Consider the following 21,716-nt stretch of genomic DNA (forward strand, 5'->3'; position numbering starts at 1 on the left):
TAGTTTGTTGAACATGAAATACTAAGTTATGCTGCCGTTATATCAAATCTAGAATTTTATCGTTTCCAATGTTTTTCAAGATCCCAGTTAGAAGAAACGGGAAATTGGATCTGGAATCTTCTCATTTCAAAGTACACACTGTACTGTGAGCTATGATCTTAGAAATCATGTAAGAGCTCCTTCTGTCAAGGTCAGAAGTAAATCATCTGAAACAGTATCTTTTACCATAACAACGGATAGGTGGAAACTCTTACTTATGCCTATAAGTGGGAACCTCTGCCCTTTTTACCATATGGGCAGGAGAAAAAGCACAAACGTTAAACCTTGAATTTACTATAAACAGTTGCTGGAATTCTTTCATAATGCTTTTACTTCTTTCAAGAAACATACCAGATACCTGCATCACTGGGTCATTCCCTGCTATGCCTAAGAATCACGACTTCAACCTTATTTACATATATTTCTTGAAATATATCTCTTGGGAATATTATGTTTGTTACCTTTTAGAGAGCAATCCAGTGCTAAATCCTATCTTTGTTTCTTAGAAAATTGGTACAGCTGTACTGTATATACTGAGAGCTTCTCAATACTATGAAATATGAATGGTTAAAGATAGTTGTGATGCATGAACATTCCAGGAAATCAGTGTCTGTTTTCCAGACCATTCTTCAGAAAAGAAGTATTCAACTGAAAAAATTGTATTACCAAAATTGCACTGAAGTCATAAGTCTAAATCATATTGTATATTTCCTTATGTATTGCCTCTGGTAGTAGACCTCTGTTTGGACAGTTAGGTAACTACTGGAAGCAATTGGTATTATGGGCTGCTCTTGGGAGTGTTTATCCAGATATACACAAACTTCAGGCTTCCAGATTCTGTTTGTTTTTGTTTTTAAACTAAAGCGTTGGTACATATGATAAGCTGGCATTTTACTCAGTACCTTTCCCCTATATGGGTAACTATAGGACAATTGTTCCTGGTAACCTCTTTTTGCTCCATATCCTCATGATGTGGTCTTCATCTCATCTCTACACAATAAGTGAGAAAGAGTTAAGTTGTCCTTAGCTATTCTGATTTGGGAATGGTATATTTACCTTGTGAAAGCAAACTCTGATAGTTTCAGAATATATAACATTTGACACCCTTTGATGACAGTCCTGTCAGCCTGGTGCTTATGGGTCTCTTTAGGTGAGCTATGCCCCTTCCCTTGGTTCCAGTGCATTCTTGGCTGCTGCCATTTCTTTTTCACTTAGTGGTTCAGGCCATGGAGTGCCAGTGCCACTCTACTGGAAACTCCCAGGAACCTGACAGATAACCGATCAGCAGCAGTCAAGCCACACCGTAAAGCAGGAGCATGAATTCTTTTAAAACCTGCCTTTTCCAGAGCCACATCTCACACTTTAGGACACAGCTGTCCCAGCAACCAATCAAATCTGGCATTTGGTTGAAGGAGCATGAAACACTTGTGAAGTAAGCTTGGACTTGTGAGAGTGTGCTGGGTTTTTTTTTAGTACTCATTTAAAACTGCCTTTCTTTATAGCCATGCTGTTTCTCAGCTAAAGGGCCAAGGATTATTTCTTTGGTCATGGCTACGGCTACCAGATATGGGCTGCAAAAGTCTGGATGATACTACAAGGCAGCAAAGAGATGCAGAAAATTTTCACTCTTTGCTACCAAACAGAGATCATATGGGCTGGACAGCCGACATGCAGTAGAGTTAGCTGGGCTTGTTTTGCCCTGGGCTAGCAATGAGGCTATGCGTGTATCTTGAAAAGCATGGCTGAGCCTCACTAGTAGGCAGATGCCCTCTGGCTCTCCAGTAACAACACAGCAAGAGTCAGGCTGGATACTGGCAGCCAGAGGCTGAGGCCTTGAATCTGCTTACACAGGGTCCACTCAGGGCTGACCACATTTCACCAACAGAAGGGCCCTGGAAAATTCAGCCAGTCACCCAACACTTGCAGGAAGCCATCCTGAATGAGGCCTGACTAAAAGCAAACATTTTGCCTTCACTGGGATATGGACTGTTTAATATTTGCAAATTCTTAATTAGATTGGCTAGGGATGGTGTGAAAATGCTTTAGATTTGTCTCACACACATTCATGCTCTGTCTCACACACACAAGCTTTCCTTTGTTCCCTTGAGCGATTTGCTAATACATCTCAGCTGGTTGCCTACAATGTAATTAACATCCACATTAGTTTTGTACTAAAAGCTTGGAGAAATAGTAACAGCTCAGCTAAGAGGGAAGAAAAATCTGCCTGAGAAAAGGAGGAACCCAGAGGAAGGTTTCACCGATTGTGGTCAGAAAATGAGAGTTTTCTAGGTACAAAATAAAAAGATAAGCAGGAGGGAAATGAAGCAGAGAATCAAACTGCAAGCTTATCCTCACTAATTAAATCAAGTAAAAGCTTTTTATTTGGCTGTGTTTACAGTTTTCCTATTCAGAACTTGCTCAAAAATGCTCCAAGTTCAGGATAAATAGCCATCAGGACAAACAAGGTTTTTGAAGGTACTGAACAATTAGGGAAAAGAAATAGAAAGGGTGAAAGATGAAAGAAAAGAAGGTTAGGGTGGCATTCCAGACAAATCTTCTGTGCCATTTTCCCTCAATGGAGATGTGAAAAAATAGAGAGGCAGAGAAAGCTTGGTTGGTTGCAATCAGGAGACGTCAGGTTGGTTGGCTTCCATGCCTGAAATACTGGTTGGAGGGCTGCAAATCAATCAGAAAAAGTGCTGGAAAATGAGTTCTGGGAAAATTGCAGCTCTTGTGGCTCACTCAGGAAGAGCTGAAAGTATGCATGTGATATGATTTGCCCTTAATATGATGATACATAGCGGTTTTCCCCAGCTTCAAAGGGTATTAAAGTGCAACTCCCAGAATCCCCAAGAAGCAAAGTCATTGTATGCAGCTGCTGCCATGAGCGGAGGATGTTTCTCCATCAGCTGGTGAGGTTTGCTGGGACGGCAAATGAAGTAGGGGAATCTATTAGTAGCTTTCCTTAACTTGTCCCACATTAAAACTCCAGAGTTTGGAAGCTGGAGAAACATAAATTTCAAAGTTGTTGTTTTTATTAAACATAATTTTATTCATTAAACATTTCTACAAAAAAAATTCTACAAGACATATATACAAAAAGATTTTTCAACAAAACAAAATAACGAAAAAATCAACATACATTTCTACATATCTATAATGTACTATGTTAGTGATACATCTTATCATTTTAACCTTTCTTTCTCAAAAAGAAAAAGGTGTATCAATATATACAAAATTTATTTCAAAGTTGTTGATGTTGGCTATCTCTGGTGAATTGGTTACATCAAAACATGTCCTGTTTTAGGGCCTGGAAGACTGTGACAAGGTGTCCTGCATTTGAGGCATGGCTGATTTAAGATAGGAACATTTGTGGTAAAAAAATGAGACAAAGCATAGCTAAGGCAGCCCTAATCCCAGAGACGCCATAATTTTAACTGTCCTACTTATTAAAAATGGATAGAAATGGGATCATTACAGTATCTGTTTTGCCTCACAGCATTTTTACTCTTCGTGGTGGCCATAACAAATAGCAACTGTACAACTACAATAGCAATGCTAATTATATATGGCAAATCTCCATTCACCATTGTCCTTACAGTTTCAAAATCATGGATAGCCCTACCATTAGATGGAATGGAACAACAGTCTTGGATGGCTTAGGCTGAGTGGGGAGAGAGAAGCAGGGCAGTGGAGGATATATTGTGTGCTATACAGCAGGGGTTTTCAAACTTTTTCAAGTCTCAGAACCTGTTTGTAACCCCACCCAACTTCCTGGACCCCTTGATCAAGAAGGTGGAGCTTCTGAATGTTAGCTGACAAGCCCCACCCTTTCCTCAAGGGACTAAGGGGGAAAAAAAGGTTGAATATATCCAGCCATATGCTCCTGCCTCAATGCTGCTTTTCAGGGACATCCACAGCAATTTTTCTAAGTGGCTAAGGGGGAAAGGAGAGGAGGAGGGGGGAAACTCTTGAAGAGAATATTTCTTTCCCCTGATTCCCACAGAAACTATTCAAGCCCTCAGAGGACTCCATGAAAAATCCTCTGACACCCTAAACTAACCACCTGCCTTCAGGTGTGATGGAAGATGTTTTCCCTCCACCACTTCTACATATGACATTGAGAGAGGTACTATCTTATCTATCGTCTCAAGGAGCAAAATGTCTGATTCTGTAATCATGTGCAGTTACTATATCTCAGTCTGTAAACTGGAGTCCTCACCAGGTGTTCACTTGCTCTTGGGAGGGTAAAAATTATGTAGAGGGAAAAAGAGGCAACTTTCTCATGGTGAACAGAAAGCTTTGCAAAAAAAAAAAATCTTATCACCATTCAGGTGATGACTGTTAAAAGTCTCCCTGTGATTAAGAACATGCTGCAGTCACATGGAGGTTTCTAACCAGCAGAATGTGAGGAGTAATCCGTTTTCTACATGGCAAGGCTGCAGTCCCAAAAATATTTAGAGTGAAGATTATGCACACATTCTTGCTTTTCTAAACAGCTTTGGTGCTCACATGTTCAGCTGAATATATGCCTAGCCCTTCAGATAATACAAAATGCAGCAACAAGTCATGTTTAAGGGAGGAAGGACAGAGTCCCGTTCCTATGGATTCAGTGGTGATTATTGTTTCTATAGAGAATCCAGCTTGGTGCAGTGATTAAGGCATCAGGCTAGAAACCGGGAGACCATGAATTCTAGTTCTGCCTTAGGCACAAAGCCAGCTCGGTGATCTTGGGCCAGTCACTTTCCCTCAGTCCTAGGAAGCAGGCAATGGCAAAAACACTTCTGAAAAACCTTCCCTATAAAACTTCAGGGACTTGCCCAGGCAGTCTCCGAGAATTGGACACAACTGAATGGATTAAAAAAAATGTTTCTATAAACATTCTGATTCTCTTTTGAATGGTGTGTAAATGTGGTTTATCTCTATGTGTCTATTGATGGCTGATTTGTCTGATTGCCAAGTTTCCAGAAATTCATGTAAGGATGGAGAACCCAGGGGCAATGGTTAATTGCACCTGGGTGCTCTAACCTTACATATCAAAGGGAAGGAAGGATAGAGGAGAGACTACAAGCAATGAAGGGGCAAGGGATAAGAAGAGAGCAGGTGGCAGCAACTCCATTCACAACTGAGAGACTGAGAGGCCACCATCACACAAGCTGTCAACACAGAGGAAGGGGTGGGACAAAGAAAAGGCAGGAAGACAAAGGAGGGAGGGGGGAGGAAGTGGAGCCAGTTGTGGCTTTGACAGTCTGAGGTAAAGACCTAATAAAGGACTTCGCACATCCATCGTGGCTTGTGCTGTGAGTTTCTGAAATTAGGCCTTAAAATAAAAACCTCACAGAAAGCCACAACTGACAGCATGGAGGCCTTACCGGAGGGAACGGAATGCCCCAACGCTGACCCACATGAGGCAACGACATGGGGAGACACCGCGGATACCCCGGAAGGCCGATCACCTTAAACGGGGGGAGAACGGAGGAGGCCAAACTACAGAACCGCAGAGGCCTACCCAGAGCAAATTCTGAGACGATTAGAAACTCCATACCCCCACTGCGTGAAACGTAGTTCCCGAGCAACCTGCCTACCCCAGAAACTCCATTGCCGGTGAGCATAGAGGGAGAAAGAGCAGAAAGCCATGGCCCCAAAACGAGAGGCTTACCAGTGGGATCGGAGAGCAGGGTGACGAGGCTGGAACAAGATATGGCGGCCCTATGCGGGGCAGTAGAATGCCTGCTCCAGAGGTTTGAGGCCAGAACGTGTAATCCAGTAGCAACAGGAGAGGGAGCGGCGCGAGGAGCGATTGCAGGCAAGTTGGGGGGCCCATGGCTAGAGAGAGGGTGGCAATGGACCCCTGGGACCCATGGACCTCGAGCCCTGGATGGCAGAGTACACGAGATTTGAGGGCCCCAAGCCTCGGGTGAGGGAATGCTCGAGCGAAGGGAAGGCAGGAGAGGACGGAGCTAACCGAAGGCGGGAGATTTGAATTAAGGAACGGAGCTGAAGCGAATGGCGTGGCAGCAATAGGGAGAGGGGTGCAACCCAGTCAGACATCTAGGGTAGAGATGCTTAGAAAAGGAGGATTACCCACCTTGGGGGAGATGGCCCAAGGCCCTGAAGAAGCAGTGAACCCGACCCCAAGGGAGGCACATGAAGCATGAGAAGAGAGAGGGCAACCTCACAATTCCCGAGCCTTTTGGATTTACACACTATTCAAGAGAGACAATACAAAAGCTAAGAAGGAAACAGACCAGTACACATCCTATCCAGCAGCCTATCCTCAGATAAGACGGATTAACACCAGATGGACAAGCAGAAAACAATCCCCTAATCAAGGAACTACCAAGGAGAAAACCATACCCCCACCAACACTGGTAAGGCAAGCTACTGTGTATAAACAGGAAGCAAAACCCACACTAACTTACACTGATGATATTAACTACTGGGGTAATGAAACATCTGCAAGCAAACAACCAAGCTCAGAGAGCACCAAGGACTCCACAGACTAATATGCTTGGATTTTTATGTACATTTAAAAACAGGGAGGAACCAGCATATGTACATCAGACTGTAGCCCCAGTTATAACGTGAAACCAGTTTCAGATTCTGGAGCTGAATCCCCCAGAAATTTGCCTGGTTCAGTCTTTTCCAGCTCCTGTAGAATTTGTTCTCATCAAGCCTGCAGCCTGCAGTTTGATTTAATTAGTAGTTGACTGGATTAAGTACATTGTATGTACATGAGCACTGTGTGACAGCTATGTAATGCATGGATAGCAGTTTATTTATAGTTTATTTAGCCTGTTCAAGTTTTTTTGCTCTGTTTTTTTGACTATCAAGTCTTCTGAGGGTTTCCAGCCCTAGATCTTGTAGTATATGGTCCCTGAAGCTCTGTTGTTCCTGGATTCCTGGCTGCCTCACAACAGATTGCAGCCATACATGACTATTCACAGACCAGCCAACTGGGACATAATTAGTCCAGGAGAAAATTGTAGCTAATGCAACCTGAACAGCAGGATGCTTATTTTATAAGAGCTGAATAACATTCTACAAATGAGCCTAATCTGCCCTAAGGCTATCACATATGCTAGAAGCAAAAGTCAGTTGTACATTTGTAAATTATCTATGGTTTATTTCGCATGTTCCCTTCAACTGTTTTTAAAAGAAAAGCATTGCTTCTAGTTTTTTATGTTTAGGGGAGGAAGGCTGCACTGACAAGTAACAAGCAGTAGTTTTATATTGCTCTGATAATGACTCTTATATGTTGATGGAATAATTGCTGAAGTTCTGTTTTTTCATTCTGTCTAAACTCATTTACAAAGAGGTCTGCTAAATTCAGCAGATGGCAATGGTATTCAATTCAGGAGTAGTTGCAATTTACCAATTTTATACTAAAAGAATTAAACCCTCCTTTTATATTTGTTATAAATATAAAATAATTCCAGGTATTAAGATAGAACTCATTACATACAGTATCTTATATGATATTTCAAGATGTAATTATATCTTGGCCTTTCTAATTTCTATGCAATACTTTCTGGTATGGGAGTTGGGTATAAATTGATGGCACTCAGAAGCATGCCTTTTGTATCTGATTTAGGTGAACAGGATAAGTCTCAATAAATTGAAGCTTTATACCTGATTTGACAGAATATTGCTATCAATGCATTCTAGATATGGCTTCATACTTCCTAAAAAAAGGAGAGAGATTCCTAGATTTTCAGCTTTATCCCTAGGGAACCAAGTTATCTCAGATACCTTTCCACTAAAGTCTTGGCTCACCAACTACAATTATTTCTAATCAGAGATAGCCACTGTATGCTAATCTCTAGCCAGCCTAGGCACAATATACCCTCCAGATTGTACATGGGACTACTGAACCTTTCAAGATAGTTCAGAAAATATTCTGTTTGTGCAAAATGTGCAGGTTGTTCCTTGGGGTAGAGCAAAGAAATTATATTATGCATGCTGACAGAAGTGAGTACAGTCTTATATATAGGAATATAAACTATTGCTATAAATTCACCCAACCACTCAGACAGTTCAGTTCCACCCTTTCCTAACTGTAGCTTTTCTGTGGAGCTGTAAATAGATAATTAAGTGTTGCTTAGGTCTGTAATTGCAGTGTATCTGCATGGAGTCAAGGGCTGCATGCTGAATTTACTAAACAGACAATTTCAACTTCCTTTTTATTTTTTTAAAGGCCAATATCTATCTATCTATCTATCTATCTATCTATCTATCTATCTATCTATCTATCTATCTATCTATCTATCTATCATTAATTTTTATACCGGCTTTCAGCCACTTCATCTACAAAAATGAAGCAAGCCTAGAATTATAAAAGCACCATAAAACAATATTAAAATTACATCTAAAACTGGATGGTTTTGGGGGGTGGTGATGGAAGAAGTATTTGCCAGGAATGTCAGAGACATGAAAGAAGTTACCCAGCACCAGGCAAACTACTCTAAAGAAAAGTTGTTCATAAATGCAGAGAAGCCTGCCCCTCTCCTAGCCATCTTGCTCACTTCAGCAAGGGCCACTTTCAGAGGTATCTTACTGAATACAAATGAAGTCAGCTGGTCTTTCAAGTACCCTGACTTTAAGCAAAAAAAAAAGCTTTAAAGATCAAAATAAGGCCTTTGAACTGAACACAGATCAGGGCAATCAAGGCAGGTGTAAAGATTTACAGGCAATGCAGGATAAATCAATACATTTTATTTATTTATTTAAAATATGTATATGGCCACCCATCTTAAACAACTCTAGGTAGTTCACACCAACAGTAAAACCAGTAACTATAAAACAACCATAAAACAAACAAAAGCAAAAAAACCTGCACCTTAATCATCCCCTTAGGATGCCCCTCAGCAAGCTCTAATTACCCTCATCCCATCCCATCCCAGTGCCTTGGTAAAAAACAGATCTTGATGGCCTTCCGAAAAGCTAAAAGGGTGGTGGCCTGATGGATTGCTAGGGGGAGGGTGTTCCATAATGTAGGGGCAGCCACGGAAAAGGCACTCTTCCAAGGCCCCACTGGGTGGCAGGATTTCAGGGAAGGGATCTGGAGTGTGCCTATCCTATCTGATCTAGTGGGACAGGCAGATATACTTAGGGAGTGGTGGTCCCACAAATAACCAGGTCCAGTGCCATGTAGGGCCTTACAGGTGATAACCAGCACTTTGAATTGCACTCAGAAGGGAACTGGGAGCCAGCGCAGCTCGTGCAATAGAGGTGTAACCTGGGCAAACCTATGAACACCCAAAATTGTGCACACCACTGCATTCTGGACCAGTTGTAACTTCCAAGTGGTCTTCAATGGCAGCCCCATGTAAAATGCATTGCAGTAATTCAAACAAAAAGTGACTAAGGCATGAGTGACTGTGAGCAAGGCCTCCGGGTCCAGGAAAGGGCACAATTGGCACACAAGATGGATCTGTGCAAAGGCACCTCCTAGCCACAGCTGCCACCTGCTCATCAAGTAGGAGCCATGAGTCCAGAGGACTCCCAAATTGTGTACCAGCTCAGTCCAGGGGAGTGCAACTCCACCAAGAGTCAAAGATGACAAGTCAACAGATCCCAGGGGAACAAAAACCCAGAGCCACTCCATCTTGGCAAGGTTGAGCCAAAGTCAGTTCATCCTCATCCTCATCCTCATCCTGACAGCCTCCAGGCACTTCGGCAGCACAACAGCATCACCTGGCTGGCCAGGGGTAGAGATGTATAGCTGTGTATCATTAGTGTACTGATGATACCTTACCTGGTGCCATCAGATGACCTGACCCAGAGGTTTCATGTAGATGTTAAAAAGGAGAGGGGAGAGACCCGAGCCCTGAGGCACCCTACGCTGTAGGGGCCTAGGGCTTCACCTCTCCTCGCCTACCAACACCGACTGGAACCATCCAAAGAGAAAGGAGAACCACCACACTCCCACTCCCAACCCCTGGAGCTGGTCCAGAAAGATACCATGGTTGATGGTATCGAAAGCCACCAAGAGATCCAGGAGAGCCAGGACAGTTGCACCACCCCTGTCCTGAGCCCTCCAAAGGTCCTCAGCAAGCGTGGCCAGTGCCGTCTCAGTGCTATACCCTGGCCTGAACCCAGACTGAAACGGGTTCAGATAGCCCACTTCATCCAGGGCCCTCTGAAGCTGTGTGCCAATTACCCTCTAGAGACTGGACAGAAGTTGTCTAACACAGCTGGGTCCAAGGATGGTTTCTTGAGAAGGGGTCACACCACTGCCTCCTTCAAGGCAGGCAGTACCACCCCTTGGACCAGCCACATGCCACCTCCCAGGAGGCCTTCCAACCAAGAGGGGCATGGCTCCAGAACACAGGTGGCCGAGCTCACAGCCATGAGGACCCTGTTTAATTCCTCAGTTCAACCAGCAGAAATTCCTCCCAGATAACAGGGCTCAATCAGTACATCCTGAACAGGTTTTCAAAGGGCAAGAAGCAAGGGTCTATACTTTGCTATGTGTAGCCATAGCCAGCAAAAAACAAACAAACATGCAAAACATGTAACATACCTAAAAAATGAGCATGAAGGAGAGAATTCAGTTTCCCTTGACACAGAATTTAGATGTCTCTATGCATATGCAAATACACACAGGCATACAGATACACACATCTACAAAGAAGCATGTTGCTTAGATTCTGTAGATATGGCTGGTTGCTGACAATGGCCACATTTGGGTTTAAGATGTAAATTGTCTCTGCTTTCTTTAAGGCAATTGTCTAATTCATGGGCTTATAGGAACCACCTACCTGATGCATATTGTTCAGTCTTGAACTTTTGCTTATTGCATACTGTGTAGGATGGGAGCTAATTCGTCAGTTAAGTGTGAGTGATCTATGTGTGTATGATAGATGACCCTGCACTCTTTCCAATTCATACAGATTGTATTATTATAACTCTGTAAATTCTTTTTCAGCAGTACAAAACAATGTTTCTGCTCCCTCTGCTGATCAAGTACATGTACCTTTTGTCCTCCTTGGAACATGCTCTTTTCCAGCAGATTCCTTGTCCCACTCTAGTAGATTAAGAATTCATCCTTACTTGCAGACTGATCATGAGGCCAGAGTTTGTTTTAAGAATCAGAGAGCTTTCAAAAATACAATCTGGTCAAGTGGGATATTTCCAAAGGTATAAAGGGTTATATCCTCCTCCTTATCTCTGACCATGTTTGTCCAGTTCTACCTTGATAGCAGTTCTACAAACCTGTGACTTCTACCTAGAAGACGAAAACATGAATTATTGTGCCATTTACAAAGGTGTTAGACTGATATTATTACTAAGCTCATTGGCATATCCTGCTTGCAAACCATTCATCTTTTGCCAAGGACATAAGCACATGATGCTTGCCTGCCTGCCTGCCTGCCCGCTCGCCCATCCACCCAATTTTTAGGCCTTCTGACCTGTTGATGACTCTGGACAGCTTACAGATTAAAAGAAAAACAATACATATAAAAAGAGATCATGGCTGACTGGAAGAACAAAACACCCAGCCATAAACCAAACGTAAGTATAAAGGTCCCAAATCCATCCCCAGCCCATCTTTATTTGATCTACTGTATGTCAAAAGAGTTTTTTCCTGATTTTGGCAAGTGATGATCTGTGATCTGTTTGCAGTGCTTCATTTTATTACAGGCAATTCATCCACTCTAATTAGCTAGTGTATGATGTTGTAGGTGCTCCTCCTCCTCTACAACCACTGATAGCTGCCATCCATGGTCATTCATCTTAGGCTTCTGGGCTGCCTGTTCTCTTCAGAAGGAACCTTCTCACATAATGCATAGCCACACTTCATTTTGTGAGGCCAGCCACAGGCCTTACGTGGGTTCCTTACATACTTGAAAACACTGGCTTTTAGGAACACTGCTATAGGCAAGGCATCAGTATAACCTTGTTATGTGTGAGCAGTAAGATGATTGCCTTCAGCATTGTGATGTTAGAGAGGAGCATCCCATGTAAATGCAGTGAGGTAGTGCCGTTTTGTCTACCCTAACACTATTTTTGAGATACTTCTCATGGAGAAAATCTATCTATGTGATTGCTAAGAGTTGACAATGATTTCATGGTACATAATCAATGGTGCTGCACCTATTTGCTAACAGCATTCTCTTGCAGTGCTTAGCAGTTTGGGATATTTAGGAGCTGGAGTAAAAATGGAAAGAGTTCTGCCAGTTTCTCCCTTCAAGCCTACATGACAGGAATAGTAAATCTGTCAGTGAGTAGGCTTGGTAACCTTTGCTGGAGGACTTTACTCTAGACCCTTCTTCTACCCCCCTGATCTGTTACCTGGACTATTTTGGGACAAAAGTTTATTGTCTTACAGAATACTGGTAGACTGGTTTACAATTTTTTGTTGTCACTTGAGCTTTTAGAAGACCAGCAGGCTTGTGTTCAGAAGTTGCCAAGTGACAGATTACTGATGTGGAGCACCACCAAGGGGGCTGATCACTTGGGAAACATGAAGCATGCCTTAAGCCTCCATCCAAGGTACTTCCTCAAGACATCCCCACTATACTTTAAGGAGAGCAATTGTTGGTGGTTTCCCACTGGTAGCAGACACTGGATGTGGAAAGCTGGGGAATCTTGCCATAGGTGGCAGAGGAAGCAGGGGAAAAAGAGAGGAATAGGTCTCTCCTCCCCTTCCCCAGCTCCCTTGTCATGGATGTCAGGAAAAGTGGGGGGGCGGGTGGGAGAGAATAAAGGGAATGGCTTTTTGGTACCAGTTCTGTGGTACCACAGAAAGGAGAGGTTCCCCACCCTACTTCTTTCTTCCCCCTATTTCCTGTGCAGATAGAACCCCCATTTTGCTTTATTATTGCTGGGGAAAAATAGGATTGGAAGGACCTTTTTTTAAAGTCACCAATTCTTCAAGCTGGCATAGTTTATGCTGGATCTTGCACTGGAAATTGTGCTGGAAACACTTTTTTTACTAAGCAATAAACATGGCTTTAAGCCATCTACCAGAACTGCACATTACTTTTTTTTTTTCACTCCTGTGATCAATTCCATAGTCATTTAAAGGCTGGTATTACTAGGTGGTGTGCTATTAACAATATTATAAATTCCTTGCCATGTTCCAGAAAAACCCCTACCACAATTGAAGGTCAGTTTTATTCTGTGAATTGTTTTCCAAACATGTGTGGCACATAAAGAAACATAAAGAAGATAGTTAGACAGATTGGAAGTTACACCATAAGGTTATAAATTCCTGCAGGGAAAACATTTTGCCGACTAATTTCTCTGCACATAATTCACCTTAATATATTGTTATGGTTCACCTAATGACAAAATGGCTCAATTTATACAAGCTGAACATTTTGATTCTTTTTAACGTAAGTTTAAAAACCATACAAGAATTTTCATGAATATCTAATTATTGGAAACTACTGAAAATTTTCCAGAAATGGATATGTGCCATTTTTTAATTTGTTATATTTGTATCCTCCTTATTTCTTAGTTCTTAGCAGCCAACCTAGCACTCCTACCCTAAACCACATCCTTGGATATAGACATTTTGTAGACCCTGCAGTGATACTATAGTCATCTTGAACTGAGTGGGTATACTGGGAGTTACGACAATCTGGGTTTGTTTTTTTTCCCCATACAGTATATCTGGACTAATCTAAAGAAGCCCACCTCCCATCGTGCAATGCAGTGAAAGTCTCTCTCTTGCCACAACATGCAAATTCCCATCCAGCTTAACAGTGACACGTGGAAGAAGTTATATGCTGCACCATGAGAAAGTCTCCTAATACATCATACAACCCATCATGTCAGCTGAGAGCTGATTTATTGGTATCTTACCATCTTTCATATAGACTTAGAGCTTCCATGTTAAAAAAAGAAAAGGGTTGTGACAGCAATAACGGTTTCTTCCTATGAGGCTAGTTCTCTGTCCATAGAATAACTGATTATCCTGTGAATGTTAGCAATATTCTTCTTCCATATGGTTGGAATAACTTGGAAAATATTTCTGCATCTCTGTCCTTTGCTTTCTAGAAGCCTCTTGTTTAATACTCTTTCATGGGGAAATCAAATTCTTACCTTTGAAGAAGGATTTTAAGTTAACCCTGATTACTCTCTTTTTGAATTGCCTTTCATTGCTATGGCTGCACACCTGTCTTAGAAGAAGAAAGTCGCCTTGCACAAAACAAATGTCCAGGTGCATACAGTATATACAGTAACACTTCTCAGAAGCTCATATAACAAAGTCAATACAAAGGGCTGTGTATCTTTAGCCAAAAGCATGTTGTCTAGGAAACAGAATTATCCTATATTTTTTCCAAAGCAACATTTTGAAAATGTGTTTGTTTTTTTTCCATCTAAAGGATTAAATCTGTCAATTATTACAGTGCAGAATAATCCCCCAAATGTACAAGTTTGAATCTTACAAAATTGCTGTCACCTTGTTTTACACCAGTCTGTTTGAGCCCAACAAAACAGACCAGTCACCTCTGTAAACAGTTTATTAAAATAAGGCCACAGACAGAAGAGCAGAGTCTGACCCTCCACTAATTATTCAAAGCACTGATCAAGTATTGCCAAGAATCACGCAGAAGCAGGAGACCTCTGCTCTTCCATGAAGCTGCTGCGCTTTTCATCCGTCTGATCTTTTCATGATCTTCAGCCAATGACCGAACTATTGCAGCCTTTTCCTATTTGAAAGAGATGGCCTAAAGTTCAAGACTACTGGCTTTTCAACCATAGAAACCTTGTTAAGATTTAAAAAAAAAAACCTGGCAGAGACTAAGCAGAAAACTGTTTTTTTTAGAGTTTATCTATATATGTGATTCTTGCTTCTTTTTTTCTATCAAACCCAAAGTCAGTAATGGCAGCCAACTCACACTACACTTGATCTTAGCACAAAAGCTGAGAAGTGATAATAATGGAAGCTGACAAACCATTGTTGATAATCCCTCAGTCCTCCAATGCCAATCACAGAAGAATGGCACATATGTAAAATGCTCTCAGTTTCATCAGAGTACTGGTAAGATTCAACTGTGAACTGACAGTGCATCTTAGGATATGTCCAGCAAACCTTAAAATGCACAGGAGTTCCATGGAAGATGCCAAGGTTAAGTGGAAAATTGATTGGGAAAGCTTAAATGACTGTTTAAGATAGGAGACAAGCACAATCATTCAATCCTTTTATTTCTGCTACTTTGCATAGTGGAGTACTCTTAAAACTGGTCAAGTATTTCTTCTCCTGCTAAACAAGGTACTCAAAATCTGCAATTTGTAATAAGCATAGGATATGATAAGTTTGATAATATTGTCTATTATAAAAGTTCTGCATACCATGAAAAGAAACATGACCTTTGGGGGAACAGGGAGAGAATCTATTGAAAGCAGTAGGTAGAGATATGATATGATATGATGATATGATATATGATATGATGATACTGTATATGATAATTTTTTTCCTACAGTGCTTTCAAATCTTCATATCAAGCTAAGCTAATGATGAAATCAGTGGAAACAACAAAAATGACATCAATAACCTGGATAATTTAGATGAATGGAATACAACTTACTTCCATTAAAAAATATGAAACGGCATTATGATAGGGAGATGGTTTGGGATAAATAAGATTTGGATAATTAGATTAAATGTCTTTTAATATATGAATCAGAATTGCCTATTTTTTTGCTTGCATGCTTTGAATAAAAGCAGACAAAAAAGAGTTGCACAGGGTGGACAATCTTTTGGTGGCCATGGGTCACACTTAATAATTGTTGTGGAAGCCCACAGCAGATGAGGCAATAACACAATGTGGGTAGAACTTCACCACACTTGTGGGCAGAACTAGGATTTCAATTTTTCTACAGTTTTTTTGGCGTAGGTTTTCTTTGTTTCTTTAATTTGCTGCTGGACCAGAGAAACAATAAACTATTTTTTTTTACCAGTCAACTAGTGGAATAGTGAATTGGTGTGCCTTTCTTTAAAACAAAAACAAATAAAAAAGGTCCCATAGAAAAAATTGCCTCCTGCGCCCATTCTCTTACAAATCTATGGGTGGCAGGAGAAGAGGGAAGACAGTAAGAGGCATCTGAGAGTGTACTGATCATTACAGATACACAGTACTGTATTCTGTATATCAAACAAGTATTCAGCCATAATGGCTAATAGAAAACTGTACTTGTTTCTGTTGCACAAAATCCAGGCAAATACATGGGGGTGGGGGGATAGTGGAAAGCCTATGCTTGAGGGGGATATTCTTTCCCCCAGGCAGCTGCAGTGGGGGCAGAGTGGCTCTTGGCTTCAGGGTGCTGGCATAGTTAAATGTCTGAATTAGCAGCTGCAAGGAAGCTGACCTAAAAGCAGAGAAATGTGTAGGGATGGGAGGCTGAGGTGGTCAATAGGGGGGAAGAGAGGGATACAAGGAGAAAGAGCATAAGGAAGGAAGGAAGGAAGGATCTGGTTATGTATGTGTGTGTATGTGTGTATATACACACTTTTTTGGGCAAGGGCAGCAAGGAAGTAAGTAAACTCCAAGCTGTTTCCTGAGAATCATAAACAAAGCAGGAGGGATCCCCCACCATCTCTCCCAGCATGAATGCTCCTCCACCTTTTTCCTGGCCTGGAATACTGCATTTTTGACTTGCTGAAGCTTTCCTAATGGAATTTGCAAAGACAAGTTCTGGCACAGGACATCTCTTTGGACTCAGCAAAGGCTGGAAGGAAATTGACAAGAGTTTGCCAGTTTTCCCTTCTGGTTCCAATGACAGCCAGACCAGTGAACTAGTGATTTTTTTTTTCACCCTCACAGGTCTCCCCATGGACTGGTGAAATGCTCATTACAAGCAAGCCTCTCCTGCAACTACGCATTGGCTTGGACTAAATAACCTTTAAAACTCCTTCTAACATAATGATTTGATGACTGCTGGGTGTTGCTTTCATACTCAAGTAGAAATCACATCTCTTCAAAGATTCACCCACGAAAGGAATTTGATGGACACTTGCTTTCCTGGCACAGGTGGACAGCTGAAGAAGCAGAGAGATCTACCAATTCATGGCCATAGTAATGCACTCCAGACAGAGCTTCTGCCCATCACTGTGGCCAAACCAGAGTTGAAATTCAGAGAGCTAGGTGGCCTCTTAAGTCAAGCAGCTTAAGGATGCCATGCAGAATTGCCCATGACGTTAAACTGTCATAGGCTTTTTAAAAACATTTTCAACTTTTAAAAACCTTTATTTTTTAATGCCCATAAATCTTACGGTCATGACAGTTTTCATGACATAAAAGTACACCATCAAGATTTGGTGGCATAATTAAGGATATTGTAGGGATTGTGAAAAGGGACTTTGGGAACTGCATGTGGTCTTGAGGCTGCAAACTGTAAACAGCTCATGTAGAAGAATGGATTTTAACACACATTCTGTTTAAAAAACATGGATATGTGTTCAGCCCACACCACCAATGTATTTGTTTTCATGTTAGCAAAATCTGTCTTTGCTTTGGCAACACTGAGAAACTCCAGGACCTCAAGCTGCATTAGAGGCCACTGGGAATTCACAAGCATTTCTGACAACATTTGCTTCAGCAAGCAATCATTTCAGGGACTTACGTTTTCAGCCATTTGCATAATGGTGTTATTGTGAAGACCTCTCTCTTTTCACTGTGAGAGGGAAATTCTTGGAGTCTGTTTCTTTCCTCATGTGCTATATTTCAGTTCTTATTTCATACTTCCTTCTGCAAAATATATACATATTAAAATTTAAAGAACCCTAATGTATAGACCAACAGTGTGACATCTAGTGGATTTGTGATTCAAGGAGCCCAAATAACAAACATGATCATCTTCCTAATATACATCATCCCCCCATCCCCATCATCTGCTTTAACTCATGATGAAGACGCAAATTATGTTTCTGTATAATTTATGACCACTTACTTGAAACATTTATTTTAATGCTACAAAAATAATTATTGCTATTAATAATATATATAATATAATATAATATAATATAATATAATATAATATAATATAATATAATATAATATAATATAATATAATATAATATAATATAATATAATATAATATATATTTATATGTATGTATGTATGTACGTTAGTAGCCGGCTGTGTGACTTTGGGCCAGTCACCCTGTCTCAGCCAAACTTACCTCACAGCAACCCCAACAGGGTTGTTGTGGGGAAATTAGGAGAAAGGAGTATTAGGTATGTTATTTATAAAAATAATAAAGGCGGGATAAAAACTCATTTTTTAAAAAAATTAAAAGATCAAACCACAACAAATGGCATAGAAATAACCAGCTGTTGAATTAAAAAGCATTCCCCCAGACCTGGACCTTTCAATTGGTGCTAAGTACACTCCTTTGTAGAAAGGGAGTGACTTCCACTGTTCTCAAATTCGCATTAATATTTGCAATAGAGTGATACTTATTTCTCCTTTGGGAGAAAAAAATCGAGTTGAAACCCTGTAAACACATCTTTTTACATAAACTTGTTGAAGACAAATTTGTGTTTATTAGTTTGGATTAGTCAAATAGCTAGCAAATCCACTGCTTCTCTGCCAGGAAAAGAATTAACAACACAGTCCTATGTACTTATTTCCAAATATGTTCAATGAAATTTACTCTAATTTGTGCATGATACGATTTCAGTCTGAGTTTGCCTCCCTGGGTTTTCCTATCTCATTACACAGGGATAATAACAACAATCTTAACTGTAGAGGTGTTGCAAATTATGCATTCCTTTCCCCCTTGAGTAACGGGAGGCAAGGTTTATCCTAAAGCCTTCGGTGGCTGTGACCGAACAAGCTCAATCCATCAACAGAAGGAAGCGAAACACAAGCTGAAGCCTTAGGAATAACTGTTTCTGCTACTGAGCATGCGCGAACGAATCGCCTCTCGCAGGTTTCGTTTCGTTTCGTTTTTGTAAGCGCCAGCGGAACCAAAGTTCTGGAGCGAGCAGGGCAAGTCGGACCAGTTAGGGGCAAGGATTGGTGGCGCCCCGGCCGAGGAGAGCGTTTCCTGGTTCTGACCTGTCGGCCGTTTTAGTTCGCTCGTCCTTTTGTTTTCTTCTTGGCCATGCAGCCTTACATGGTAAACATCAAACTTTCGGCTCGGACCCTCACTGGGGCACTTAACGCTCAGAATAGAGGGGCGGCCGACTGGTAAGTAGAAAAAATAGGCGGCGGTGGGGGGAAGTAATTTTATGTAGCATGTGGACGATCTGTGAGCGAGACTGGGTAGAAGGTGATGCTTTCGAGAGTTAGAGGCAGATTATGAGTCATCATCATCATCGAAGTCCTGTAGAGTTTAGTGGGATGTACTCCAAGGGTGTGCCTGTGTTTAGAGGTTATTGTAACTGTAATAGAGTGGAGACATGAGGTGTTGGAAATGTGACCAAGATGTTGAGTATTGTGGTTACTGTACGAAGGTGATTTGTTTTAAGGTAGAAGGAAGATTGCCACCTGAAGGGGATATGGCAATGTAATAAAATGATTTCATAAGCCTGTTTGAGGCTTTCATGTCAGACATATGCTTAAGCAACAGGGCACAGATATTTGTGCTAAGATATGAGGAGACAGAGTGGGGAACACCATAAACAGGGACATTAGTGCTATAGAAGCTTTCCATGTGTAGGAAAAAGAAACTTAAACCAGGGTGTTTCTAAACTGGAGTGAAAACAGAAAGAAGTGAAGTGTGGAATGGCAGCTGAGAGTTAGATCCAAATCTAGGGTAGAGTGATATTGCCTCCCACCATAGTTTTGTTATTTGCAGTAGTATATAGTACTTTCTGGTTGAAATTTAAAAAGCGGGGGGGAGATGTGAAGATTTTGTTTCATTTTTGTCTCATACTTTTATATCACAGGCTAATAATGAAGACCATGAGATGGGCTTGAAGTTCTTGGTGAAAGCTAGTGTTATGTAAAATGGATATGATAATGTATAGTTTTTACTTATTTATTTACAATATTTTATATTATCCCAAGTCCAGACTTTGGGAACTGCACAATGAGGATAAGAACAAAAGAAAAACCAAAAAATTATCTCAACCCAAAACAACTCCATGGTTATCCTATAGGTTTGTTCTTAATACTGATGAACAAATATAAATGCTTCAAGACACATTTATTTAGACGCATATCTATATGTTATGGTCCTTTTTTGGTATGCTTCACACACAAACCAGCAGTTGTTCTAGAATTTAAAATACCTTAAAAAACAACAGCAACATAGTTTTGAATAAGAACAACTGTACCTTTAAGTTTGTAAGTCCTGCAATTAAAAATGAAAAGGGGAAGGATGCTTTTGGATAGGATATTGCAACAATTGGTTAAACTTGTTAGTTTTAAGTATAATGAAACTTAGTTGCTGGAGAAGGAAGGAATTCAGATAAATCACTATGAAGCAAATGGCATAAGATTAGTATCACTGCAATAAAGAGAAGAATGTTGGGGTTTAAGAACTATGGTTAATATCCTTTTCCAGTGATATAGTGAATTTACTAGGAGATTTTCTGAGGCTGGAAAAGATTTATTTTGAAGCATGTTAGAATTATCCAAGAACTAAATGACTCATGAGTCAACATTTTAATAACAAATAAGTACATTTCTTTTCTTTGTCTTTCTATCATTCCAGCAGCATAAATTTCTATACAGATTCACCAGAATGATCGTTTTGTGCTTGATATTACAATTACTATTTTTGTAGGGGTTGGCAAGGACTGATTGCATATGGATGCCACTCTCTCATTCTGGTGATTGACTCCAAAACAGCTCAGACCTTGCAGGTTTTGGAAAAGCACAAGGCTACTGTAGTCAAGGTACATTAAAAAGAATCATTAGAATGCTGTAAAAGAACTGTTCTTATGCTAATGAAATTAGATAAGATTCCTTATTAAAAAATGGCACTAATTTATGATGTTTAAACCATACTTGCCTTTTACTATTTAACAAGTGGGCCTATAATAAATAAATGGAATCTTGCAAGTTGACTTTTTTACAACATATCTAATCCTCTGTGGACTGTTTGGCAATGGGCAAAGGGAATAAGTTGTATTGCATTTCTACAAAACTTGATACTTCCCTTGGTTTAGTAATCTAAATTCTTTAAAAAATTCCATTTCAGCAGACACAGGTCTTCTGAGTTGACTGATATAGACCAGATTTGTGGCTAGTTAATTTTTTAAGACAGCTACATTTTTTCTGTTGCAGCTACTTTATTTTTCAATTTGCTTATTACATATGCTGTATTATTGATCTATAAATGTCATAAACCAGTCTATTTCAATTTCTGATGCACTTCATTATCTGAGATCCAAAAACTGTTTAATGCTTCTAAGTGTTTTAAATGACTACTAGCTTCACTTACCTGTCTTAAGGTTAAATGGGCTAAGGAAAACTACCATCACAACATTGGATCACCTTATTCTTTGCGTCTGGCTACTGCTGATGCCACTGGAAAGATAATTGTTTGGGATGTAGCTACAGGAACTGCTCGCTGTGAAATCCAAGAGCATACAAAACCAATTCAAGGTAAGAAAACTTCCATATTGCATCATGTTCCAGTAATACATAATTGTACGAGTTAGAAGAATAAATTGTGCAAAATAGTTGATTTTTTCTTGCAAGATGATGCTGTCAAGGTAATGCATGCTATATGCCAGCAAATTTGGAAAACACAGGAATGGCCAT

General features: G+C 40.5%; 1 protein-coding gene across 1 annotated transcript in view; it reads left to right on the top strand.

Annotated features, from left to right (window-relative positions):
- Positions 1-18,964: 18,964 nt before the first annotated feature.
- Positions 18,965-21,716, top strand: part of WDR11 (WD repeat domain 11) — a 52,773-nt gene continuing 50,021 nt past the window's right edge. The window contains exons 1-3 of the mRNA XM_063307273.1: positions 18,965-19,190; positions 20,734-20,845; positions 21,404-21,557. Of these exons, the coding sequence (XP_063163343.1) occupies positions 19,105-19,190; positions 20,734-20,845; positions 21,404-21,557 (352 nt within the window). The 5' untranslated portion in view covers positions 18,965-19,104. The remainder of the gene's footprint in view (positions 19,191-20,733; positions 20,846-21,403; positions 21,558-21,716) is intronic.

Source organism: Candoia aspera, chromosome 6 (assembly GCF_035149785.1).
Source record: "Candoia aspera isolate rCanAsp1 chromosome 6, rCanAsp1.hap2, whole genome shotgun sequence".
NCBI lineage: Eukaryota > Metazoa > Chordata > Lepidosauria > Squamata > Boidae > Candoia > Candoia aspera.